The sequence below is a fragment of the Arvicola amphibius genome, chromosome 11 (assembly GCF_903992535.2).
Source record: "Arvicola amphibius chromosome 11, mArvAmp1.2, whole genome shotgun sequence".
Classification (NCBI taxonomy): Eukaryota; Metazoa; Chordata; class Mammalia; order Rodentia; family Cricetidae; genus Arvicola; species Arvicola amphibius.
Genome location: NC_052057.2, coordinates 95,110,500 through 95,136,555, shown reverse-complemented (window position 1 = coordinate 95,136,555; position 26,056 = coordinate 95,110,500). Strand labels below are relative to the sequence as shown.

Genomic DNA, 26,056 nt, shown 5'->3' with positions numbered 1-26,056 from the left:
CATTCAGGGCTCTGGGATTAAGGATTGGGGTGGATGTTACATTCTTACTCTGATGCCTCAATCCAATAGTGATTTCAGGCGAAGGAGAAGTGGAGCTGCCCCTGGGAAGCCCTCTTCACCGGCAGCCGTGATGTCCTTCCCTTCATCTCCCTTTCCCTCACCATATGCCTTAGCTCCATTCCACTGCCCTGCTATGCAAGTGCCCTCTGGCTTGTCCTCCATGCCCTCAGCACCCAGCTCGGCTGGCTGGGAAGACAGAGGAATGTACAGAATGCTGAAGGGAAGGTCTTCCATCTCAGATATCCCTGTTGGGGGTGTAAGGAAAATGCTGGCCTCAGCCCCGAGCCTGCCCCCAAGGAGAGGGCCTGGAGAAGGAATCCTGGGTCCAAGGAGCCACCTGAGTCCAAAAAAGCCTTTAGTGTATGTGCACACCCCTCCGTTTCCAGACATTTCTGTTACATTCTCTGTCTACCTGTCTGTCTCTGTCAATAAAACTTGTTAAACAGTTCGTTTCCTTATGTGTGTGAATATCAGGAAAGGCCAGTGCCTCCTGGGACACTTCAAGAAGAGGCCTCCTGTGCAGTCCGGTCTGCAGGACTTGCTCTGGACAGAAGGGACTATGTATTTGAATGTGTTTTAAGAATTACCTAGGAGTCAGCCTTTGTAAAGGTGGGTGGTGTTGGAGTAAGGTCTTACTATACAGCCTTGGCCTCCTGGAACTCCTGGATCTGCCTGCCGTTGCCTTCTGAGTGCTGGAGCTAAAAGTGAGCACCACCATATGCACCTTTTTTTTTTTTTTTTTTTTTTTAAGCTCAAGATGAAATTGAAATCCTGATCCTCCTGCCTCTACTTCCTAGGGCTGAGGATTAAGGCCAGAGAACTTCATGCATGCTAGGCTAGTGCTGTACTGACCACAATCCTAGAGAGCCCTGCTGGCTGGGTTGCATCTATAGTGATCAGTTTGGGGATATGAGGAATTGAATCCTATGAGGTGTGACTACTATTGCCGGTTCAGTTCTGAGGCTGGTCCTGAGAACTTAACCATACATGGCCATGGGGTGGCACTATACTCCCACTTTTGAGTTGAAACAGTCTCAGCTGGCTTTGGAGGCTCCAAGAGTATGGAATGAAACTCTACGTGGAAGAAGAGGACCTCTGCTCTAGTTTGTCTTTTACCCAGCACCTCGGGGAGCCCTTGCATGGGGGTGGGAACCAGGCACCGTGCACAGGCAGACAGAGCCAAAACACTCTTTCCTAAAGATCTCAACAACAAAAAGCACCAACAGGTTAAATGTGTGACTGAATGAATGTGAAACTCAGGCCATCTTGACACCTTCCCCCAGCCCTCACTACCACCATGTTGGCTGTGACAAGCCCTGACTGAAGTCTTCTTGATCATTAGGGGTCTTCCCCTACGTGGTACCCAGCCAGCTCTGGCTTCTAGTCTAGGAACACATGTATGTCAGTGATGTCCAAATGGCTGTCACCCATCTTATAAAGGACTCTCCTCCCAGCCACCACCATTTCTGTTGTTAAAGCCAGCGGTCATTTCAAGGGTCTTACCTTTTCTATTGATACTGGGTTCAAATCCAGGGTCTTGCACACACTAAGCACAAGTTCTACCACTGAGGTAGTCTCATGGCCCTCAACTCCTGTTTTGAAATTCCTAAAATAAATTTGACTTCAAGGACATTTTTTCCTTTATTGATAGTTTTTTTTTTAATTTATGTACAGATCTTTATCTCTGTACCTTTAAACGCCATCTACAGGGCTGAAGAGATGGCTCAGGAAGTAAAAGTACATGCTACAAAGGCTTGAGGGCCTGAATTCGGATCCTAGCCCCCATGTAAAAAGCAAGGCATAGCCACGCATGTGCCTATAACCCCAGTGATGTGAACAGTGTAGATAAGGTTGCTGCTGCGGTTTGCCTACTTCTAGGTTCAGTGACACGTCTCAGGGGGAAAAGTCAGAAAGTGGGCAGAACCCATGCCATCCTCTGACTTCTGAGCATGCACACAACATACACTCAAATAAGTAACATCTACATATCTTTTCTTCTCTAGTGCAACACACCCGACCCCAGTTGCCCTTCTCTCCGCTCCTCCTGGTCCCCAACCTTCCCTCTCCCCCAGATCCCCTCCTCCTCCCGTTTCCCTTCAGAAAAGAGCAGGTCTCCCAGCGGTATCAACCAAACACATAACAAGTTACAAAAAGACTCATATCAAGGCCGGACGAGGCAACCCAGTACAAGGAAAAGGGTCCCAAGAGCAGACAAAAGTGTCAGAGACACCCCCCTACTCCCACTGTTGGGGGAGACCCACAAGAACACCAAGCTACACAACCATAACGTATATGCATAGGACCTAGCTCAGCCCCATGCAGGCTCATGATTGTCACTTCAGTCTCTGTGAGATGAGACCCTATGAGCCTTGCTTAGTTGATTCCGTGGGCCGTACTCCCCCTCTTCTGAGGGGTTCCCAGAACTACATCTATGTATCTTGACTCCTGTGTCTGTGTTAGCCTAAATCTCTTCCCCAAGCTTCGGTTTTGAATGTCTTAGTCTCTTTACTCCATATCTCTACTTGGTGGTTTAATAGGCGTCCCAAACTTAGAATGTCCAAAGCAAACTGATTTATCTCTCGATCCTATGTGACCCCAGAACCATGCAGTGTTCGCTGACTTGGACTAAACACTTTGAAATCCTGATGGTCTCACAACCCACATTCAGTCCATCTACAAATCCTCAGTTTTACCTTGACGACATATCCAGACCTCACTGGGCATGGTGGCACACGGTGGGCATGCAGAAGCCTGTGACCCTAGCACACAAAAGCAGGAGAATTCTGAGCCCAGGCCCCGCCTGGCCTACAAAGTGAGTTCTGGACTGGGCTGGGATATATAGGAAGAGCTTGTCTTGAAACAACAATAAAACAATATGCAGAGTCTAACCGCTTCTTGCCATCTCCGTTCTTATAAGTCTGGTCCAGGATACGATCATCTATTGATCATGCTTGCCTCTATAGTGGAGGTGCCTCTCAAAAACTAGAAGCAGAAGCTGGGCGGTGGTGGCGCACGCCTTTAATCCCAGCACTCGGGAGACAGAGGCAGGCGGATCTCTGTGAGTTCGAGACCAGCCTGGTCTACAAGAGCTAGCTCCAGGACAGGCTCTAAAAGCTGCAGAGAAACCCTGTCTCGAAAAACAAAAAACAAAAACAAAAAAAGCCAACCAAACAAACAAAAAAACTAGAAGCAGACATTCATTTTGAAATGTTTTCACTAGCTTTCCATCTCATTTGGTTCCTCTTTTCCCACCACTCTACCCCAAGGCCAAAGTGACCTGTGACCAAATATCCAGCTACTCTCCCCCAGACACCCACTGCCAGCCCCATGGCCTCTGATCTTCTTTCAACCTATCAAGCACCCTGTCACTTCAGGATATCTGCGCTGGCTGTTCTAACGTCGAAGCTCTTACTAAGATACCCATATGACTTTCCTTCCCTCAATTTCTCCTAGTTAGTCTTTCCTTTAACACAGCAACACGTAACATCCTTTCTGCAGTAGGTTCTAAATACTTCCTCGTGTGTGTGTGCGTGTGTGTGCATGTGCGTGTGTGTGTGTGTGTGTGTGTGTGTGTGTGTGTGTGTGTACAGTGCTGAAGGTTGAACTCAGGGCCTCAAGAACACTAGGCAAATTCTATACCAATGAATTGCACCTTGAGCTTCCTCAGTAAAAGTCTGCGAGTCGGGAGGGGTGTGTGTGTTCATGCGTATGAGTGCAGGTGTGGGTGTGCATCTGTGTGTGTGTGTGTGTGTGTGTGTGTGTGCGTGCATATGTGTAGGTCAGAGATCTACTTTGAGTGTCTTCTTCAGTCATTCTCTGCCCTATTTTTGAGACAAGGCCTCTCGCTGAGCCTGGAGCTCACCAACTCAGCCAGACCCGTGGGTCAGAAAGTCCCAGGGATCCTCCTGTCTGCCTCCCTGGGCTGGAACCACTGACAAGTGCTGTCACTCTTGGTTTTTCATATAGATTCTGGGGAATGAACTCAGGTCCTCATGCTGCTGCAGTAAGCTCTCGTCTAACTTTATCTCCCCAGCTTATCCCAATCTGAGAACATTTTTTGACACCTTGTCCTTCAAGAGACAAAGCCTACTGGCTGGGGAGCTAACTTCATGGTTGAGTGCTTCCTACTCTTGAAGAGGGTATGTTCTCAGCACCCACACCAGGTGGTTTACTCTGGCTCCAAAGGGATCTGATGCCCTCTTCAGGACTCAGAGGGCACCTGCATGAATGCAGTAAGCCCACATACATGCACATGAAATACTCTTACAAATTATAAGTTAAATCAAAAATTTAAAAGGAAGCAGCAGCAGATATGAATGCTGATATTCAGCTTTTTTTATTCACTCTGGAGCCCCAGGTCATGGAATGGCACCCACAACCAGAGTGTGTCTTCTACTGTCTATTAACCGCTTTCTGGAAGAGCCCTCATTAACACACTCAGAGGTGTGTTTCCATGGTGATTCTGAATTCCCCTAACTGCTATGCTGGGAATCCATCCTGGGTCCTCTGCAAGACTGGAAGTGCTCTCAACAGCTGAGCCATCTCCCTAGATGAGCTTCTCCTGTCTCTACCTCTTGACTGAGGAGACAGTGTGACCAGCTGCCTCACATTCCTACCCTAACAACATCCCTGCCACAATGGACCAGGGTAGACAAACCAACCCTCCCTTGGGTTGTTTTTGTTGGGTACTGTAACAGTAACCGGGAAAACAACTAATAAAAACCTCACAGGGCAGCTGGAGAGATGTCTGGAGAGGTAAGAGCACTGACTGCTCTTCCAGAGGACCCAGGATCCATTCCCAGCGTCCATGTGGTGGCTCATAACCATCTGTAACTCTGGTTCCGAGGGATCTGATGACTTCTTTGGCCTTCTAGATACTAGGCATGTATGTGGTGCATAGATGGGCATGCAAGCAGAACACCCACATATATAAAATAATTTAAAAACCTCATAAGCAAGGACACACACACACACAGAGAGAGAGAGAGAGAGAGAGAGAGAGAGAGAGAGAGAGAGAGAGAGAGAGAAACCATTCTTGAATCTCTGTTCACAAAAATATGAGAAAATAAGCATTTTTTTGTTTCAAGTTTCTAAGCTGGGGAGAATGATAATTTGCTAAATGCCAAATGAGTAACTACCAATACACTCCTTCCTTTCCTATTCCAGAAATCCAAGAAGTAATTTTTCCCTTTCTGATACTGAGGCTTTAGCCTAGAACCTTAGGCGTGATAGCCACATACCTACCATTGAACTACATTTCTAGTCTTCTTACTTTTTATTTTGAAACAGACCCCCACTAGGTTGCTCAGGCTGACTTTGGTTTTGTTTCTTTGTTTTTAAAATTGTTTTTATTGAGCTATATATTTTTTCTCTACTCCCTTTCTTTTCTCTCCCCTCCTCTTTTACACTCTCCCATGATCCCCACGCTCCCAATTTACTCAGGAGATCTTGTCTTTTTCTACTTCCCATGTCGATTAGATCCATATATGTCTCTCTTAGGGTCCTGTTTGTTGTTTAGGTTCTCTGTGATTGTGAATTGTAGGCTGGTTTTCTTTGCATTATGTTTAAAAACCATTTATGAGTGAGTAAATATTATATTTGTCTTTCTGGGTCTGGGTTACCTCACTCAACATGATGTTTTCTAGATCCTTCCATTTGCCCGCAAATTTCAAGATGCCATTATTTTTTCTGCTGTGTAGTACTCCATTGTGTAAATATACCACATTTTCCTTATCCATTTTTAGGTGGAGAGGCATCTAGGTTGTTTCCAGGTTCTGGCTATGACAAACAATGCTGCTGTGAACATAGTTGAGCACATGTCCTTGTAGCACGATTGAGCATCCTTTGGGTATATACCCAAAAGTGGTATTACTGGGTCTTGAGGAAGGTTGTTTCCTAATTTTATGAGAAATCACCACAATGACATCCAAACGAGTTGTAACAGCTTGCATTCCCACCAGCAATGTAGGAGTGTTCCTCTTTTCCCCACAACCTCTCCAGCATAAGTTGTCATCAGTGTTTTTGATCTTGGCCATTCTTACAGTTGTAAGATGGAATCTCAGAGCTGTTTTGATTTGCATTTCTCTGATGACTAAGGATGTTGAACATTTCCTTAAGTGTCTTTCAGCCATTTTAGATTCCTCTGTTGAGAGTTCTCTGTTTAGGTCTGTACCACATTTTTTAAATTGAATTATTTGTTATTTTGATAACCAATTTCTTGAGTTCTTTGTATATTTTGGAGATCAGACCTCTGTCTGATGTGGGGTTAGTGAAGATCTTTTTCCATTCTGTAGGCTGTCGTTTTGTCTTGCTTTTTGTCTTGTGTGTCCTTTGCTTTACAGAGGCTTTTCAGTTTCAGGAGGTCCCATTTATTAATTGTTTCTTTCAGTGTCTGTGCTGCTGGGGTTATATTTAAGAAGTGGTCTCCGGTGCCCATGCATTCTAGTGTACTTGCCACTTTCTCTTCTAAAGGTTCAGTGTGGTTGGCTTTATGTTGAGGTCTTTGTCAGCACCATTTGTTGACTATGCTTTCTTTTTTCTCATATTTTTTGCTTCTTTGTCAAAAATCAGGTGTTCGTAGGTGTGTGGATTGATATCTGGGTTTTTGATTAGGTTCCATTGGTCCTCCGGTCTGTTTTTATGCCAATACCAGGCTGTTTTCAGTACTGTAGCTCTGTAGTAGAGTTTGAAGTCAGGGATTGTGATGCCTCCAGAAGTTCCTTTATTGTACAGGATTATTTTGGCTATTCTGGGTTTTTTGGGTTTCCATATGAAGCTGAGTATTGTTCTTTCAAGGTCTGTGAATAATTCTGCTGGGATTTTGCTGGGCATTGTATTGAATCTGTAGATTGCTTCTGGTAAGATTGTCAGGCTGACTTTGAACTCGCTCTGTTGCTCAGGCAGGCCTCTCTGTCTTGGTGATCCTTCTGCCTCAGCCTCTCAGGTAGCTGGGATTACATGTCTGTGCCCACCAGACCCAGGTACAATTATACTTCCATCTGACCCAGAATATATTTTCTCCACTGGAGAGATACCATGTCACAGCGATGCTGTCTTAGCTGGGCCTGTGCCCAACAGTACCTACCATAGCACCCAACAAATGTGTGTTGGCTTCTGAAGATCTAGGTCATTTGTCCTGTCTCTGAGGAATGGAAAGCCTGCATGTGGTGGGGGAAGAGGCAGCCTTTCCTTTAAACCCAGATCCCGGTAGCCTTATTCCTCTTCTTCACCCCTTCCTAGTTGTAGTTTTTCTGGTCCAGGTCCCAAAGGTGTCTTCATTTCATTTGACTCCTATTTGGAGGTGCTCCCCCTCCCATCAGGACCCCCAAAAAGTCATCTCCAGCATCTCAGAACTGGAGTTTCCCTAAACTAGTACCTCCTTTCCCAGGGAATCTTAACATCCTTATTTCCAGACACCTGTAAGCAGGCAGCAGAAGCTAGAAGAGAAAGGAGCAAGCTGGACTCCAGAGTCTGGTACACACATCTCTACCCTTTACCTTTCAGGTATTCACAACACCCCAGGACATGACCATCTGCCCCTAGCATGCACTAATCCCACTAATGTACCCCTTTGTGAGCCTAGCACAGTGGGGCATGGGAGTTCTGCAGGAGGGAAGGCATCCTCACACATTCACGAGCATGGGGTGAGGGGATCTCAGTACTGAAGATGAGTGGGTCATCACGGATTGGGGGGGTTGGAAGGGGATTGTGATGGCTATGAGATCTGATATGTGAGGGGAAAGACACAGAGCCTTGCCAAAGGAATGAATGGACAGAGCCCCACATGGCCAGGGATGGCCACAGAGAGCAAGCACTTGGCGCCACAGCAGGAGCTGGATTTCAGAACAAGGTGGAGGGTAGAGGCAGGTGGTCATGGGTGACACCAGAATGGGGGGGGGGGGGTTCTGGGGCTAAGACAAGCTGAGACTAAGAGGAGATAGCCAACTGGAGGAGACTGAAGGAGGAGGCAAAGGTCATGACAGGTTCCAGCCATGTAGGCTTGTCTGTCCTGAGGCATATGTGCCCCACTGAGTGTGAAGTCTGAGGATAGGGTTTGGTGAAGTGGCATAGCCATTCAGGTGTTGTCCCTACAGACGTTTGCTGCTCACCCAGTTTATCGCGATCTCATGCCTTAGCAGGTAGGTCTCTTTGGCCACAAAAAGCAACTCAGAATATATGAGGGCACCTGAGAGGAATAGGCTCAGTCAGGCTGCTCAGAGGAGAAACTGTGACCTGCCAGTCAGGACTCCCCAAGCCGAAACAGCATCAGAGAACTGGTGGGGTAGGATAGGCCCAGAGCAGTTGGCTCAAGGGGTCTGGACACACAGATTTGTAAGTCAGGGACACCTGAGTGGAGAATGTGTGTGAAGATGGGCAAACTGCTGATTGCTGGTATCAACAATGAGAAGTCAAGAGTCATTGTACTCTTCTCTCTTCCATGCATGCTTGGAAATCCTTAGGAGAATGTCAAATGAGGTTTTTAAAAAGAGAAGTGTCTACGCCTGTGTATCTCCTATGGAGTGTATATTCTAGTGTGGGTGTGCAGGCAACCCAGAGACCTCTGAGTGTGTAAGTGCACAGACATAGGGTCACTGGCCTGTGCATACCTGTACACAAACTGGCACACTCTTTCACTTGGCGATAACACGTGAGCAAGGCACGAGGTGAAGCTCTGTTCTGGCCAGGTTTTCCACATTCACCCCAACATCCTGCAGAGTGATTTCGTGTGATCACAGTTTGCCCAGGTCCTTGACCCCTCTAGTGACCTTTAAACGGAATGTGTAAGATTGGGCCTGAACTTGTGACAAGATGTGTTAATGTGTGAACGGAGGGCTCTGAGTGTGGGTTTGGGGGGGGACATTTGTGAGGCTGGGCGGGGCCATGGGTCGGAGTTTATTTTCCCCATAGCTCTCCGGCGCCCCCTCCCTTGAGTCTGACTGTAAGGAAGGTGGGAGACACCTGTTGGGGGGCTAAGAGGGGCTGAGCCCACCCTGGCCTCCCCCGCTGAGCCCTCCCGCCAGCGCCCGCCCTGCTGGACTCGGGTCCCGCCCCCGGGACCGCAGGCAGCCGAGAGACCGCCAGTGAACGCACCGCGGTCAGAAGAGCGCAAGGCGGCAGGAGCGCACAGCGGGGGGACCCTGCGCAGGGAACCCAGAGAGACAGGAGCCGCCCGAAAGGCGGTGGGGCAGAGGGGCCGCCGTGGAGACACCGGGGGCTTCGGGCGGTGCCAGGCAGGTGAGTGTAGCTGCAGAGCGCCCAGAGCCCGGGATCCAGGCGCAGTGACCCGCGGCCTCATGCCCGTCTGGTACTGTCCCTGTCCCAGACCCAGCCACTGCTGCCCTCTTTCTGTACCTCTTTGATTCTTGATTCTCGTCTCTTACCTTTCTATCCCGTTTTCCCGTCAGTGTCCTCTATTTTCTGACTCTAGTCTGTTCACTCTCCTTTTGCGTCGGTCTTCCCGCGTCTCTCTCAACCCATCTTACCGTCTCTTTTCAGCTCTCTGTCTCTCCCTCTTCCTTAGGTATTTTATCTCCTCTCTCTCTCTCTCTCTCTCTCTCTCTCTCTCTCTCTCTCTCTCTCTCTCTCTCTCTCTCTCTCTCTCTCTCTCTCTCCTCTCTCTCTCTCTCTCCTTCCTTCTCTCTCTCCCTCCTTCCCTTTCCTTCTTGGTTCTCCTCAGCCTCTGTCTCCCCACCAATCTCTCCTCCGGTCTCTGTCTTCGTATCTCCCTGTCATTGTGTCTGTGTGTACGTGTGTGTGCGTGCTTGCATGTGTGTGTGTGTGTCACATCTCTCTGCATCACTCTTCCTTGGTTCCTGTTACTCTTTCCAGTTTGCTTGACCTCTTCCTATCCTCAGTCTCTGACCATGTCTGACTCCCTAGGTCTGGCCTCTTGTCCCTTTGCTCCCTCTATCCCTCTGCCTCTGTTCACTTGGATCTATTTGCCCTTTCCTTAGAGCTCCATGTATGTCCCTGAATCCATGCGCATTTCCCCTTTTGTCGTGGGGTGTGGGTGCAGCGAGGCCCAGTACTCATAATTCTCTCCACCACAGACGGCCCTTTCCTCAGGGCCCCGCCTGGTACCAGGAACCCCCCCAGCAGGGGGACTGCGCCTGGAAGCTGTAATGGAGGCCCTGCAGAGACAGCAGGCAGCTCGGCTGGCCCAAGGGGTGGGGCCTTTGGCCCCTCCACGCCTACCGCTTCCACAGCCTCCTCTGCTTAGCGCCCGGCCCCTACAGGCTGAGGGGGCTTTAGGGGTGGCTAGGACCGACGAAGAGGAGGACGCTGAAGAAGATGAGGAGGGAGAGGCACCCTTAGCAGAAGAGGAGGCAGCGGAGGAGAGCCATCCAGAAGCCCGGTGTCCCAACTCACCTTCCAACCAGCCCCCTGGACTCCAACCACATGAGTGGACCTATGAAGAACAGTTCAAGCAGGTAGGAACCCTCTCTCCATCACTGCCAGGCTGTCCCTCCTTCCTCCCCACTGACAAAAGCAGTCCGCATATCCCTACCAGCCTCTGCAGGATGTAAAAACAGACCTAGAGAGAGAGAGAGAGAGAGAGAGAGAGAGAGAGAGAGAGAGAGAGAGAGAGAGAGAGAGAGAGAGAGAGAGAGAGAGAGAGAGAGAGAGAGAGAAGACTGGAGGATGGATAGTGATGAGTCAGGAGAGACACCCATGGAAACATGCGGAAAGTACACAGAATTCATTGAGAGGTATAGGAGATCCCAGAAACATGCGAACTGACCCTTGGAGGCCATTGATGAGTCTGAAATGGAGGCAGAGTGGGTGTGAGGGCCTTTGAGGGAGGGAGACCTGGAGTCTGAGGAATCCACGGCAGCATGACCCTATCTACCCTCTCATAACAAATCACAAGGACCAAAGGCAGTGTCTCACACTGTCCACTGTCTTTGGATGGAGGATAGAGGTTGCTCCTCCTTTTCGCAGGCTGGTATACCCATCTTCTTTCCTGCCACATTTGCCATCCAGTTTTTCCACCCTAGCCTAAATTCCCGGGTGTCAGCTCCCAGCTTGTGCTGGTCACTTCGGCTGCAGTGTAAGGGAGGCCCCCGTGCAGAATGGGCACTACAGGTCTTTATGTACATGACCCGTACCCGAACCCTTCCGGTGTTGTTCTGGGGCAGTAGGCCAGGCTGTCACCAGCGTTACTCAGGGCTGTGCTTTCCAGGTGGGCCATTCTCGCGGTGTTACTCATAGGGGGTTGGTTTGGGGTGTTTTCTAGTGCTGGTGTTCTGTGTCATTAGTGTAAAACCGGGAGTGTCACTCAGGACCTTGTTACCCTGGAGATTTCTAGTGGCTGTTTCTTTAGGGCATTGTTCTGGGCTTATGACCAAGGAGGTGTGGGTGTCATTCTAGGTCCCATGTGATACTTAGAACTCTGGGTCATGTGTGTGTGTGTGTGGCCCAAAGCTATGTCTCTGGGGTTTCATACTTATGGGAGGGTTTTACTTGGAGAGTTGTTATTGGGGATGGAATGTTACTGTCTGTGCCACTCACAGCAAGCGGAGGCTAGGAGACCGTTTCTCTGGACCAATGACTCCATTACTCCAGAACTGTTTGTTTTAGACTTGGGAGGTGATGTTGGAGGTGATGGTGACCAGTAGATTCTTTGTGTTCTGACATCTTAGATTCTGTGTGTCATGTACCCAGTGCCTGGGTGACAACTTCTATGGTAGACACAGTAACCACCTCTGGAAGGAGATCAGACAAGATGGCGCCTATAAGGATCTTCCCAGCATCCCTTCTGCCTGAATTCACTCTAGTTTGTATCCTGGCCCACAAGGATATACATGATGCCCTTATGCAGATTAAGGGGAATGAATAAATGTTTCAGATACTCCTCTGTCTTCTGGGTGTGGAGCTTAGCCCCAGTCTGGCTTCCCTCCTGGGACTCCGGATGTCCATCCTCAGGATGGTCGAGTCTGAAGAGCAGACTGAGCCACTGAAGTGACTTCCTGCTCCCTCCCCACCCCCATATTTGTCAGATGCAAGGTTTGAGCCACCTAGGGTACCACTAGCTAGGACAGGTCTCTTGAATATATTAGATTCAGGCACCCTGCCTGCACCTGGGAGTGGGTCTGAGGCCAGAGAATTCACATTCAGGTTCCATTTACCCTTTCACTAAGAACTCTTGTCCAGGGTACCGCCTGAGTTGGGGTTTCAGGAGGGAGGGGGCCAATGGATGCAGAGAATGACCTTGGTCCTTCCCCAGCTGTATGAACTTGATGCGGATCCCAAGAGGAAGGAATTTCTGGATGACCTGTTTAGCTTCATGCAGAAGAGAGGTGAGTAAAATGTTGGGGGGGCACCCTGGAACTTTTCCTGTTGACTAGGTCTGAGGAAGGAAGATCTCAAGGCGTAGTCCCCAGGTGAGGTCCTCCCTGCAGAGGCCTGAGGTTGGTGGTGCCTGTCCTTTGGGTTCTCGATAGCATCCTTAACCTCTGACCCTGCCCCCCTTCTCCACCAGGGATTAATTAGTACCCAACCCATAGGCAGGTTAATGAGTGTGAGATCAATTAGGAAAATGACGGGTCGGAGGGGGGGGGGGAGGGCTCGTTGGGACTGACTTAAGATAGGAGGGTCCCAGTACTTAGGGCCAACCAGAATCCTTGGTTGTATACAGTAAACCCTCTCCAGCCTTCTCTTCTACTCCATTTTCCTTTGCTTTAGCCCAGGGCACTCCCTACCTGTTCTGCAGCAGGAAGGACTAGGATTAGACTGAAGGAAGGCTTTCCTGAAGGATGGATTGGGGCCGTATGAATTGTGCAACAGAGAAGGAATTGCTCTCCAGAAAACCTCAGTGTTGAAAGAATACAGAAGGGGTCCAGGAGGGATGAGGGTGGGCAGCAGTCCATCACTTCCGCTTCTCCCCAGATTCATGGGACTGAACACTGACTCATTATCTCTCTCCACAAAGCTAATTAACTCACTCAGAAAGCAGCCTGATAAGCTGCTAATTAACTGGCTGCACTGCCCCCCTCCTGGTACATCTTCTGGCCCAAGTCTTCCCAGTCCCCAGCCCATCATTCAGCAACCCTTTCTGGTCCCTTCCTTCCTAAGAGCCCCGTGTGAGGACCCCAGGCTTTCTGGCTCCCAAGGACACTTCGTCGTGGTAGGTCTTAGTGTTCCCTCTCTGCGCCTTTCAGGGGACCTTCTCTCCTGGTAATGGAGTGGCATGGTCTGACAGCGCTGCCCACACCCTGAGCCCTGCCTCCCTCTGCTCAGCTGCAGGGGGAGGGGGTCTCGCGGGGCCGATAATTTCCCCCCATTAATCAGGCCGCAGCTAATTGTTCGGGTCCAAAGGCGCTGGTGGAAGGGGCCAGGGATCGGTAAGGAATTAACTGGGGCCCATCGCTCAGCTCAGACAGGCCCCTTTGTCAGGACAGGCTGGCGGGGGTGGCTAGGTTGAGGAGATGGCTGGCCCAGGCAGGAGCTGATTCTCCTGCATCTGCTGTCCCCTGGCTTCCTGCAGCCTCCGAGGATTGCTGCTTTGGGGAATACAGCTCTTGAGCACATAGGGAAGTTCTTCCTACAGTCTGCCCAGCAAACTGAGCTAGTTTTCAGGCCGAATCTGTCAGTCTGGTAGATTAGAATGGTTTTTCATGTTTCTACATATTTAGAATATAGACTTAAAACAGGTAAAACATTTTCTGGCTGTGAGATTCTAATTTCAGAGCCTGTGAATAAAAGTTTCATTGGAGCACAACCATGCCCCTCCTGTCTTCTAAGGCTGTTCTCGGGATACAGCTGCAGAGTTAGGTGTCTGTGACAGGAACCCTTTGGCCCACAAAGTCTAAATATTTACCTCCTGACCCTTTCAGGACAACTGAGCGGATTTCTTGTCTTAGTCTCTTGTCCTTCCTCCTACTCCTCCCTTCAATCCTTTCGTGGGTCGTGTCCTTACCCAAGCCTCATGGAAATGTCCTTCAGTCTCCTGAGATGACCTCAGACGAGGCTAATCTTGGTGTCCTGCTTTTCTACCCACTTCACACCAGGGACGCCAGTGAACCGGGTGCCCATCATGGCCAAACAGGTGTTGGACCTGTACGCGTTGTTTCGCCTAGTGACAGCCAAGGGTGGCCTGGTAGAAGTCATCAACCGAAAAGTGTGGAGAGAGGTCACACGCGGCCTCAGTTTGCCAACCACCATCACCTCTGCCGCCTTCACGCTACGCACCCAGTGAGGACAGCAGAGGGCATGGGCCCAGGGGCAAAGCAAGAGGGGCTGGGTGGGGCGGGGGAGTGAAGAGCGGGGCGAGGGAGGAACGATGCACTGGGTCCAGCCTCCCACCGCCCATCCGTCCGCCCTTAGGTACATGAAGTATTTGTACCCATATGAGTGCGAGACGCGGGCACTCAGTTCCCCAGGGGAGCTCCAGGCTGCCATAGACAGCAATCGCCGTGAGGGCCGTCGCCAGGCTTACACCGCGGTCCCGCTCTTCAGCTTAGCGGGACAGACACCTCGGGGAGCTCCTGGCCCCGCCTCGGGTCATGGCCCCGCCCTGGCTGCGACCCCGAGCTGCCCCGGTCCCGCCCAGGGTTCTGCTACAGGCTTGCCTGCCCATGCGTGCGCTAAACTGAGCCCGAACCCTGTAAAGAAAGGTACGAGGCGAGGGGGTGGAGTTTGGGAAATGGTGTCTCTGAGATCTATGCAAGCACTGAAACACAGGGAATATCAAAACATAGGGACTCAGGTGTGAGAAGCATTGCGGTATGAGAGCAGCAAGATCTGATGGGGCTAGGTTTTGGAAGTTAGTGATCCTAAGCCTTGATGTCAAGAAAGTCGTGAGACCCATGGGGTCTGAAGCTCAAGAGAAAGTTCTTCATGGCAGCTTTACTCCACAGCCGTCCACATGGGGTCCCATTTGGATGTAGTTTGCTACTCCTGTAACTTGGGTTATTTAAGGACAAAGAGCAAGGACAGCTTGCACATTCTCTGACATAAACCAGTCTAGACCACTATGCTGGCCCTTTATTCTCCACATCTTCAGAACCTCTGGATGGGAGGAGCGACTTAACCTTTTGGTCCCAGGCCTAGGGGAGAATCAAACACAAACACAGGTAACTTAGGATACAGGTAGCTTGGGCCAAAGGAGCCTAGTGATTTGTTTTCCCCTCCCCACCAGAAGAGACTGGGATTCCACCCCCTCGTCTGGCACTGCCTGTGGGCTTGGCCTTCGAGGCTGCACGGGAGAAGCTGGCCCCAGAAGAGCCTCCAGAGAAGAGGGCTGTGCTGATGGGCTCCGTGGACCCACCTCGACTGGGGGCACCCCCCAGTTTTCTGCCTCGTGGCAAAGTTCCTCTAAGGGGTGAGGAAGTGCTTGTTAGTGAAGGGCTTTGGGCTTGTGTACCGAGGGAAGATGGATGTTGGAGGTGGTACAGACTGATCCTCTAGACACCCACATTGTTATGGTAAGGGATTCAAGTGAAATGAGGGCTATCCGTAGGAATAAGTGCAAAATCTCACTCCCCAAAATGTGACTCCCCTGCCTTCTTCTGGACAGAAGAGCGATTGGATGGGTCCCTCAATCTGGCAGGCAGTGGCATCAGCAGTATCAACATGGCGCTAGAGATCAATGGGGTGGTCTACACTGGTATGGGTACTATAGGCTGTCTACACTGGCATGAAGTTGGGGTTTAGCCTGGCATGGGGATTTTAGATTTTCTCTACTAGCATGAGGTTCAGGGGTATCTGAACATGCATGGGGGTTCAGAGAATTGTTCCACTAAAACGGGCTAGAGAGAATGTCTGCGTGGCATGGGGTCCCAGCATGGTCTCTGCGGCATGGTGGCCATGGGATGTCAGCTTTGGCATGGGTCTCTGCATTAGTATTTATTGTTTATCCGCTTACGGGTATCAACATTGGCATAGAAGCGTCTCACTGGCCAGAGGGACTTGTCCTCCGTAGTGTGCGGCAAGGGACATTGTGGTTCTCCAAGAATCCAGACACTTTTGCTCACCTTTTTGGTTTTGGGTCCCCACCCTCTCCTGTTTATGTTTGCATTTTACTCTCTCTTTGCCCCTTTATCAGGTATCCTCTTTGCTCGGCGCCAGCCTGTGCCAGCTTCCTTGGGGCCAACCAATCCTGCACCTCCACCCTCCGCAGGGCCCCCTTCCAGCACCTTGCCCTGACAGCAGCTACTGAGAGCTAAGAGTCCTAGCATCACTGCATGGGAGGGAAGGTATCCTCCCACCTTGATTCTTTCAGGCTATGATGCCCTCTCTGAGATCCAGTCCTGGGAGATGACGGCATGCTACCACCACACCAAAGGGATGTCTTATTATGTTCCATCTACCTCATTGTAAAAGGACGACACCACCTCCCTAGCTAATTCCAGCAGCATCTACCAAAGAGTTCTTCCCCTAGTAACCCCTCTCGTCTCCTCATGTGAGCCCTATGTCAGTGGTACCCCACCTCTTTGAGTCAACTCTGCTCCTTTTCAGGGGGCAGGTAAAGGATTGGATTTGAATGTGAAGATGTCCCTTTGGGTCGCATCTGGAAAATAAAGTTGTACTTCCTCCATCTCTCATGCCTCCTCTTCGTACTTGGGTCTGGGAGGTGAACGGTACACAGGCTGCACTGAGCTGTCCAAATGGAAGGGCGAATAGCAAAGTCTCGTGAGAATAGAAGGACACTTTTTAAAAAAATAAAACAGGCTTTCGTTGTGTTGTCCCCTGACCGGTCTTGAGTCCACTGTGTGGAACAGGCTGGCGTCAAACTTGGAGCCATCCCCCTGCCTTCTCTCCTAGTACCACCACACAGAGCACGGACTCAGATCCGACTGGTGTTAAGTCCTGATGATGAGAGGCTTAGGTGCAATTCACTTGAGCCTTAAAAGATTTCAAAAATGCATGGTGCTCCAAAGCCACAGAGAAACCCTGTCTCGAAAAACCAAAAAAAAAAAATGCATGGTGTCTCCCCCAGGAATCTGCCTTCTGACCAATATTAGTGTGTGGCAAGGTACGTGTAGAGTTCTCTAAAAATCCAGATACTTCTGCTCTGTTTTTTGTTGCGGGTGGGTATGAACCTGTCCTGGAATAGTGGGTGTGTTTATACGTGCACCCTCAGGGAATGGGGTAGAAAACACTCTGTATCCTGGAATTAGAGCACTAACAGTCTTGACAACTAGGTCCTGGAAACCAGGATAGGGCCGGGACCCAGAACGTTACCTAGGTAACCAGATTGCTTTGACAGCTGTCTGGTTACTTCCGACATCCAAAGACTAAACGGTGACGTCAGTTCCTTCAAGGCTCAACGGTGCTCTAGGATTGGCCAGACTTCTTCTTTGGGCGGACGTCCCACCCTCTGGCTGTTTCGGGCGGCTGAGGCCCGACTGCAGAAGTGATGGCGGCTTTGACTGATGTGCAGCGGCTACAGTCCCGAGTGGAGGAGCTGGAGCGCTGGGTGTACGGGCCGGGCGGGACCCGAGGCTCCAGGAAGGTGAGCGGTTCGGTCCAATGATCCGTTTCTGGGGCAGGACAGGAGCGGGCCAGTGGTCCTGCCCTCGGGACGGATGCAGCCACTTCTGTCCCGTCATCCGCAGCCCAGCCTTTAAATTAACTAAGATCTGGGACCTCCTGGAACGAATCGGACCCTTGGGATCCGTTCTCGAGGGGATTGGGATGAGCGGGGGTGAGGAACGGATACTTAAGCCTGTTTGAGATGGGCTCAGTGAGAACTTTTACTAAAACTCCACCCTTGCGCTCACAGGCGCGCTAAGGAGACCAGACAAATTCAAAAACTGATTAATGGGATTAATGGGAGTTTCAGTAAGAGCTGAAGGCCGCAATGGAGTGTGGTTCTGGGACCCTGAGAAATTAATTGCCAAATGAATTGCACGGGGACGAGAGGCTTACAGGCTGAGCACAGGTGGATGAAGAAGCCTCCAAGGGATGAGAACTGAGATCTGAGTAGGCCCAGATACGGGAGGTTAGGAATTGAGTGCTGGGTGTTCAGTTGTGGGCTAACTTAGTGTCTGAATTTTGACAAAGAGCTTAGATACCCTTAAATCCCTTTTTATGATGTGGAAGTCATTTATTGGAGAACTTCTGGTAGTGTCAGGGATGCTTTGGAGCTACATACATCAAAGGTCTGTGTGCTTCTTGTGAAAACATCATGAGTAGATTGTGTTCCAACTTGAGAACCAGCTTTTCAAAGCACTCTATCCCTTTGGCATCTATGACCCTCCTGATTTTCCTTTTCCTCTTGTTTCTCGCTGCCACTATCAGTGTTTGTGTGTGTGTGTGTGTCCTCGTGCATTTGTTCCTTTAGTATTAGTATTCTTCACCTTCTGCAAAAACAAAAACCTTGACAACTCATTTGCTTCCTCAGACTCACCCTCTAACTGACCCCTCACTGTTGGAATGTTGTACTTTTGAGCCCTCCGCAGGCCCCTTCGCTTCCATAGGTCCAGTTGCTCCTCTCACGCCATCATGTCTCCAGTGGGTATCTTTGTGCTCATGATTTAGCCAAGCTTATTTGCGATGCAAGATTTAGACCCCTTGGAATAGAATGTTTATTAAAACATTTGTCATGTGTTCCTTGCTTAATATTGCTTATGTTGTTCGTAATTTTATACTTGATACCTGTTCCTATTGTATATAGTTTTTTAAAAAGATTTATTTATTATGTATACAACATTCTGCCTCAATGTATGCCCCCACGCCAGAGGAGGGCGCCAGATCTCAATACAGATGGTTGTGAGCCACCATGTGGTTGCTGGGAATTGAACTCAGGACCTCTGGAAGAGCAGCCAGTGCTCTTAACCTCTGAGCCATCTATCCAGCTCCTTGTATATAGTTTTGTATTGGGTTTGGATCACTCTTGTTTAGACAAAAGGGGGAGATGAAGGAGAAAACCTTGTTAGCCAGTTATCTTTAAGAGGTGGATCTAAGTTAAGGCGTGGCTTCCTGGACCAAGGGAGAAATGCGATCACTCTCCAGGTGCTCTCTCTCTGGGTGATTCCCATGGGACACGCGGAACTTGGATTTCTCGTTTCCTGTTCTGTGAGTTTTTCCTCTTATAATAAATAAAAAATATAATTGTTTTATCCTTTAGCTAGCCCGTTTATTTCTATAGAGATTGGCCTCTAATTCACAGAGATCTGCCTGCCTCTGCCTCCAGAGTGTTGGGATTATAAAGGCATGACCCATGACATCCGGGTTCTTGTAAGTCTTAATTCAAGTGTCTAACTCTGGAATTAACCTCTACTTCCTTTCAGGTGGCTGACGGTCTGGTCAAGGTGCAGGTGGCTTTAGGGAACATTGCCAGCAAGAGGGAGAGGGTGAAGATTCTCTACAAGAAGAGTAAGTCCTTCCGTTGGGCATCCAGTCGCTCTGCCTCCCTGCCCTTCAGCCCGTCTGTCACTTCAGCCCCTCGAGAACGGAAGGCACGTGGCTGCTGATGTGGTAGACTGGAGCGTGCTTATGGACAAATGCCAGCCCTATGCCCGGTGTCCAGGCTTGGCAGCTGAAAGTAGGCTCTTCCACAGAGCTCTCGCCGGTGGAGAAGGGGTACAGGGTGCGGCATTTCGCTAGGCAGTGTTGGTTCAGCCAACATTTTAAACGATTGTAGCTAGTAATTTTTTCAGTGACTCGGAATTAGGCAAAATGCTAGCTCGTCTTATGGCACTTAGGAGAAAGGTGCCCTGGTGAAGGCTAGGTCAGCGGGAATCTGGGGGGAGGGGCGCGGCAGAGCAGTGGCAGCTTTTTGGGTTTTGGCCCCAGAGCATGAGGTCAGCCCGCAGAGGTGATACTAGGTGATCTGGGGAGGAGGGGATCTAATGGGTGCTGCTGATCTGGCACTGCGTGGCCAGCTCATAATTCAGGGATCTCCCCAAGGATTAGCCCTTCCCAAACTTAAATATTTTTAACATTTGTGTGTGTGTGTGTGTGTGTGTGTGTGTGTGTGTGGTTATAGGACAGCCTGTGGGAGGCAGTTTTCCTTTCACCATGTAGGTTCCAGGAATCAAACTCAGGTCACCAGACTTGGCAGTAATTACCTATACCTGTTCAACCATTTTGCCCGTTTCTAAGTTTCCTTTATAAACTAAGGATCCATTTCTGTTTTTTTTTTTTTTTCTTTCCTGCAACTTTGCTAGTTGAAGACCTGATCAAATACCTGGATCCTGAATACATCGATCGCATCGCCATGCCTGATGCCTCCAAGTTGCAGTTCATCTTAGCAGGTGATGCTAGACTCTGTGTGCACAGGCACCTGAAGGTATCAGGTGCAGTTCATCATAGCAGGTGATGCTAGACTCTGTGTGCACAGGCACCTGAAGGTATCAGGTGCAGTTTATCTTAGCAGGTGATGCTAGTGGGCACAGGCACCTGAGGTATCAGCTGTGGAGGAGCCCACAGTGATGGCATCCCTCTTCTATGCTACCATACATATAGCCTGCCAACTACCTTCTTTTTTTCTTTTTTCTTTCTTTCTTTCTTTTTTTTTTTTTTTTTTTTTTTTGTTTTGTTTTTCGAGACAGGGTTTCTCTAAGCTTTGGAGCCTATCCTGGAACTAGCTCTTGTAGACCAGGCTGGCCTCAAACTCACAGAGATCCGCCTGCCTCTGCCTCCTGAGTGCTGGGATTAAAGGCATGCGCCACCACTGCCTGGCTCCAACTACCTTCTTGAACGTGGGCCTTGCTCTGGGCTGAGGCCCATGGTGATCCTGCGAGTTTGAAGTCAACGCTGGGCGTAGTGTACACCTCTGGGCCTGCAATGCTACTTCAGTATCCTATCAAAGGCCCATCTAGGACTTTCTCCTTTATGGTCTTCCTCACTGCTCACTGGCAGAGGCTCTTCCTGGAAGGAGTGGGTGAGAGAGCATTGTCATTCAGGAGAAGGGAAAATACTGCATAAGTCTCATCTTTTGTTCTTTACAGTCTGTATCCTTTCTTTCTGTATGTGAAGTCATAAGTTCATAGGCGATAGCTTAGTGCTCAGGCCCCCCTCACATCCTCCTGCAGTGTGCCTCCCTAGTGGGCAGTCTGCTGCTCAGGTTGGATCAGGTGCCAACCCCTTTCTCTGACTCCCTCCTTTGATCATTTCCCTTTGCTCATTGCAGGAAGCTGTCTCGGCTCTGGTAGTGTTTAGTATGCAGGTCAAACACTGATTCTTTTGGCAAGAACTTTGCCCTTCACTGTCTACAACAATGCCAATAGCGTGCCAAGTGACACTGTGGCATGCTTTGCCATGATAACACAGGGCATTCCTTTTTGAACAATACCTATTGCTTGATGTCCACATTATCACCTTTATAGAGTTACCTATATGTGGCCAAAGGAACAACTTCTTGGTAGGTGGTTGATTTTTTTCTTCCTTTCTTCTCTTTTCTTTCTTTCTTTCTTTTTTTTAAAAAATATTTCTTATTGTTTATTTACTTTATTTTATGTGCATTGGTGTGAAGGTGTCAGATCCCCTGGAACTGGATCTTCAGACAGTTGTGAGCTGCCATGTGGGTGCTGGGACTGAACCCGGGTCCTCTGGAAGAGCAGTCATTGCTCTTAACCGCTGAGCCATCTCTCCAGCCCCTCTTCTTCTTTTCTTTTTTCCCCCCGTGGGAGGGGGGGCAGGTTTCAAGGAAGGGTTTCTTTGTAGCTTTGGAGCCTGTCCTGGAACTCACTCTGGAACTCACTCTGTAGACCATGCTGGCCTCAAACTCGCAGAGATCCACCTATCGCTGCCTCCTAAATGCTGGGATAAAAGATGCACACCACCACTGCCTGGCAAGATTTATTATTTTAAACTGTGTGTTGGCGTGTGTCTGAGTATAGGTATGTGCACTTGAGCTCAGGTGCCCACGGAGGCCAAAGGCATCATATCTCCCTGGAGCTGGAGTTACAAGTAGTTGTAAGCTGCCCGACATGGGTGCTGGAAACTAACTCAGGTCTCTGGAAGAGCAGGCACTCTTAACTGCTGAGTCTTCTTTCCAGCCCCTCTGCTTATTTTCTAGAAGGTCTAGAGAACATATAGCCAGTTCCTTTCCTCTTTCCCTTTCTGTTTGCCATTTTGACAAATTATGGAAGAGGGTGGCTCTCGCCGAAAGAGCAGCATCTTCCCTGGGAGAAGTCTCTGGGACTCCAGCGTTCTCAGCCGATATTCTAGTCAATCGGTCATTCTACAGGGAGAGTTTTCTGAGCACCTGTATCGTTCATTCATCTAGAAGACACCAAGCTGGGCACAGTGGGCATGTGTCTAGATTCCTACATACTTGGGAGACTGAGGCAGGAGGATTACAAGGCTACCCAAGTCAGCATAGCATGATCCTGTCTCAAAAAAGGATAAGGAAGAGAAAGAAATGTAAAGGAAAAGAAAACATTTATTGCTCACACTCTGTGACCCAGGCTTTATTCTGGGCACGAGATACGGATGGTGAAATCAGAAAGTCTCTGTCATCGTGAACACGAGCAGGGGTCCTTGTTCCTGCTTTGGGAACCTGAGAGATGATGGCTGTATACACTCAGGACCGGAGGGAGGAGGGGCAGCTCCTGCTGAGGGGGCTGTCAGAGTTCTCAGAGGGCTCCTAGATCCAGTGCCATGGCTCAGACACCCAGTTCCAGGAGTCTTCCCGCTTCCGCACCCCTTCCTGTGCACCGCCTTGGGAAGTGGGTGTCCACAGACATGTGGACAATGGCAGTCTCCTCCGTCACCTTCTCTTCCTTTCTGCATGCTGCCCCATCTTCACAAGCATTTCCTTCACGTCACAGGCCTGCTTACAAGCCCGTGTTGGCTTCTCCTTGCTAGGGTAAGATCCTCACACTTAAGTCTTTCAGTCTACCGAACCTGCCTTCCCGGCCAGCTCCATGAGTTCTCTTCTCTGATGGCCGGGTGTCCTTTCCCCCAGTCGTTTGCACATGACCGCCTTGCTCTCGAGCTCCTTCTGCTCTGTGGAAGAGCCCAGATCCTGCTACCTCTCTGCCCTGGCCTCCCCCAGTCCCTCTCAGCTCTGAGGGCCCACGAGCAGAACTTGCCCGACACAGCCTGCTATGTGTCTCCTCTTTCAGATCTCTCCTGGAGCTCTTGCTAAGTGGTCGGTAGGAGCTTGGAGAAGAAGGATCTGGGTTGAAACTTGGGGGCGGGGATTTGTAGAGTCTAAAATGCTCTTAGACTCAGGATGGGTCAGGCAGGGGCACCCAGGAAAGGCCGGGCGGGATAGGAATGAACACCCAGGGGAGGGGACCAGTGGGCACAGTTGCTGCTCAGAGCTCCGGGGCCAGCCTTGTGCCCGCTGGTGCCGAGCTGTAGCAGCGCCCGTGCTCACCTCACCGCTGCTGTCCGTGCCCCGCAGAGGAACAGTTCATCCTTGCCCAGGTGGCACTCTTGGAACAAGTGGACGCCTTGATGCCCATGCTGGACAGCGCGTCTGTCAAAGGTACCCTCTGGGGCTGCAACTCCGTTCTTGTGCTTGGGGAGGTGGTTGGTGGGGCCAAGGTTCCCTGTGTGAATGCGGGATCTGCTCCTTATCGTTTCCCTACCCTGTGTGTAGTTAGTTGCCCCCTGGCTATGGTTAAAATTCCCGAGTAAGAGCCTGGGTCCAGGGCCTCAGGCAGTTTGGGCCTAGGACACCAGCACAGACTCCAGCAGTCCCAACTCTGGAGATTCCGTCTGCTTTCCACCCCTTAGCATCTCCTTCAGGGTGCTGCAGAGCCCAGGTTTTATTGTCAGGAGTCCTGCCGGCTGTGTGAATGTTTTCTGCTGCATTGCTAAGAGAGTTCTGGGCCTGGGCTTTGACAAGCAGGCAGCGGCTTTAATTGAATCCAGATATCCATCTTGTCTGTCTCTAGGGGTATTTCTCTCAGCTCCCTCTCCCTGTCCTGATCAGCTACCCGCTTGAGTATCTGACAGCCTAAAGCTGCAGGCGCAACATGGAGGCCAAGCTTCTCGGTGTCGGAGCCCAAAGGGCCAGTGTAGGGACCTGGTACTCATTCCCAGCCCACCTAAATTCCTTATCCCTTAGGCCAGGAAGCCCTAGCCCTGCTGGGCTGAGAGCAAAAGGGGCAGGGCCTATAACAGGTAAAGCTCTCTTTACGTGGCCCTGCTCTAAGGAAGCAATACTGAGGGCTTTATGGATCTACCTTCTGGGTACCTGTTCTCCCCTCACCCACCCACCCCATAGGTCCTGGAGCAAGGCTGGGGTGGGCAGGGAGCCCCACCGTCACCTCCAGCTTACGAGGGTCGATGAAGCCTGGCGTTTGTTTAGCTTCTCTACTCAATACTCTAATCCTGCCGACGACCTAATAGACTATCGAGCAGTCCCGGGGGAGGGCACAGGCATCACTGGGTAGCGTGTGTTGTGTTTTACAGCCGTTCCCGAGCATGCTGCCCGCCTGCAGCGCTTGGCTCAGATCCACATCCAGCAGCAGGTATGGAAGGAGAGGGGACCGGAAGGGAAGGTGGAGATGGCGTCACCATGTCTGCTGACACGGGGGGGGGGGGGGGGGGGGAGAGGCTCCTAGACCCTTGTGTGGTCAGCAGAGGAAATGTGGGAGAGGGGAAGGACTGGCCTAGGGCCATCTCCAGATCTCTTGCCTTCCACAGTAGAGGATGAAGTTGAGAGGTACCAAATAATCCCTGGGAATTTGTTTTTGACTATGGGTGAAATATCTTTCCTCAAGTTCAGAGACTTTTTAGAAATAGGGACAAAGGCTGGAGAGATGGCTTGGCCCTTAGGGTTACTTGCTCTTGCCAAGGATCTGGGTTCAGTTCCATACACCCACATGGCCCCTAAAAACCAACCTCTGTGTAGCTCTAATCCCAGAGGATCTGACGCCCTCTTCTGGTCTTTTTGGGTATAGCCTGTACATGGTGCACACATACAGGCAAAACACCCAAACACATAAAATAAAAACAAGTAAGTCCTTAAAAAACATAGGGACAGAAGAGGAGGGGATGCTAATGTGTGGAACCCTTGGGCTACTGTCTAAGGCACTGGGCCTAGGACCGAAAATGCCTGTTTGCACTTTGCTCCTTTTCCTCTGGGTTCTCTAAGCATCGTCCTCTCTAGGTTTGGAGGGAATGATGAGTCAGGCAGTTCAGTGCAAGATGGGGCTTTGTTCAGCTCCTTCCTGAGCTATTCTCTGGCCCACAGGACCAGTGTGTGGACATCACCGAGGAGTCCAAGGCTCTGCTGGAGGAGTATAACAAGACTGTATCTTTCGTGCTTGTGGGCCTAGTGGGTGTTCTCCCCCAGCCTGCTTCTGCTACCCCTAAGCGCTCATCCCATTCTGCCCTCTCCCGCCTCTACCCCTCTGGGCACACGCCCAGTCTCTCTGCTCCTTCGTTCAGACCCCCGTTACCACCTTGACTCGCGAGCAGACAATGCTTCTCTCCAAGCAGTTCGTGCAGTGGGATGAACTGCTTTGCCAGCTCGAGGCTGCCAAGCAAGTGAAGCCAGCAGAAGAGTGACAGCGGCTGGCCAGGCCAGGCCAGGCGGCAGCTCCAGGGTCCTGTGACAGCCAGCCTGTCTCTACGAGGCAGGGGCAGCTTTGTATTTATCCAATGCAAAGACCTCCCGTGTGTGCTGGACTGGGGCCCTGCGTTCAGAGACCGGATATCTTAGTGTCATGGTTTGCACGCCCCATCTGTGTATTTATTCCATTGACAATAAACCGACCCCTGAAGGAGTGTGTTGGCTTGCCATTCTAGGATGGGCGTGGCTGTGAGAACAGAGTGGGACAGGAGCTGTCAACCCCCCATCAGGGTGGGCCAGGGAGCTGTACTGGTCTAGCTTGCTGAGTGATTGATACCGTGGGGCACTGTATATTTATTTATCCCACATTTGCCAACTACTCTCTTAAGTACCAGATCCCATAGCAGGTAATGAGGGCACAGGTAGGGTCACCTAATCTGCGTATAGGGTTTGGGGAAAGACCAGGAAAAGTGGTAGGCCTATCAGGTGGGCCCACCTGCCTGGATGGTCATGGAGGATCAAGCAGGTACGTTTAGAGCCAAGACAGCATAGCTACCAAATACCAGTAGCCAG

The 26,056-nt window shown here is 50.3% G+C and overlaps 2 protein-coding genes across 3 annotated transcripts; both read left to right on the top strand.

The window, feature by feature from the left end:
* The first annotated feature begins 8,986 nt into the window (after positions 1-8,986).
* On the top strand, positions 8,987-16,597 carry Arid3c (AT-rich interaction domain 3C). 2 transcript variants are annotated; one of them, XM_038347747.1, is made up of 8 exons: positions 8,987-9,294; positions 10,110-10,490; positions 12,287-12,359; positions 14,070-14,253; positions 14,386-14,675; positions 15,200-15,382; positions 15,578-15,667; positions 16,106-16,597. In XM_038347747.1, the coding sequence occupies exons 2-8, from the start codon at positions 10,182-10,184 to the stop codon at positions 16,204-16,206; spliced, it is 1,230 nt and encodes a 409-aa protein (XP_038203675.1). In that variant the 5' UTR covers positions 8,987-9,294; positions 10,110-10,181; the 3' UTR covers positions 16,207-16,597. The 2 variants fall into 2 exon arrangements, with proteins under 2 accessions (XP_038203675.1, XP_038203673.1); XM_038347745.1 differs by lacking the exon at positions 15,578-15,667.
* A 775-nt stretch (positions 16,598-17,372) lies between these two features.
* Positions 17,373-25,698, top strand: Dctn3 (dynactin subunit 3). Its single transcript, XM_038347549.1, has 7 exons — positions 17,373-17,515; positions 19,296-19,380; positions 20,175-20,261; positions 23,363-23,446; positions 24,379-24,437; positions 25,163-25,222; positions 25,390-25,698. The coding sequence occupies exons 1-7, from the start codon at positions 17,420-17,422 to the stop codon at positions 25,477-25,479; spliced, it is 561 nt and encodes a 186-aa protein (XP_038203477.1). The 5' UTR covers positions 17,373-17,419; the 3' UTR covers positions 25,480-25,698.
* The last annotated feature ends 358 nt before the right edge of the window (positions 25,699-26,056 follow it).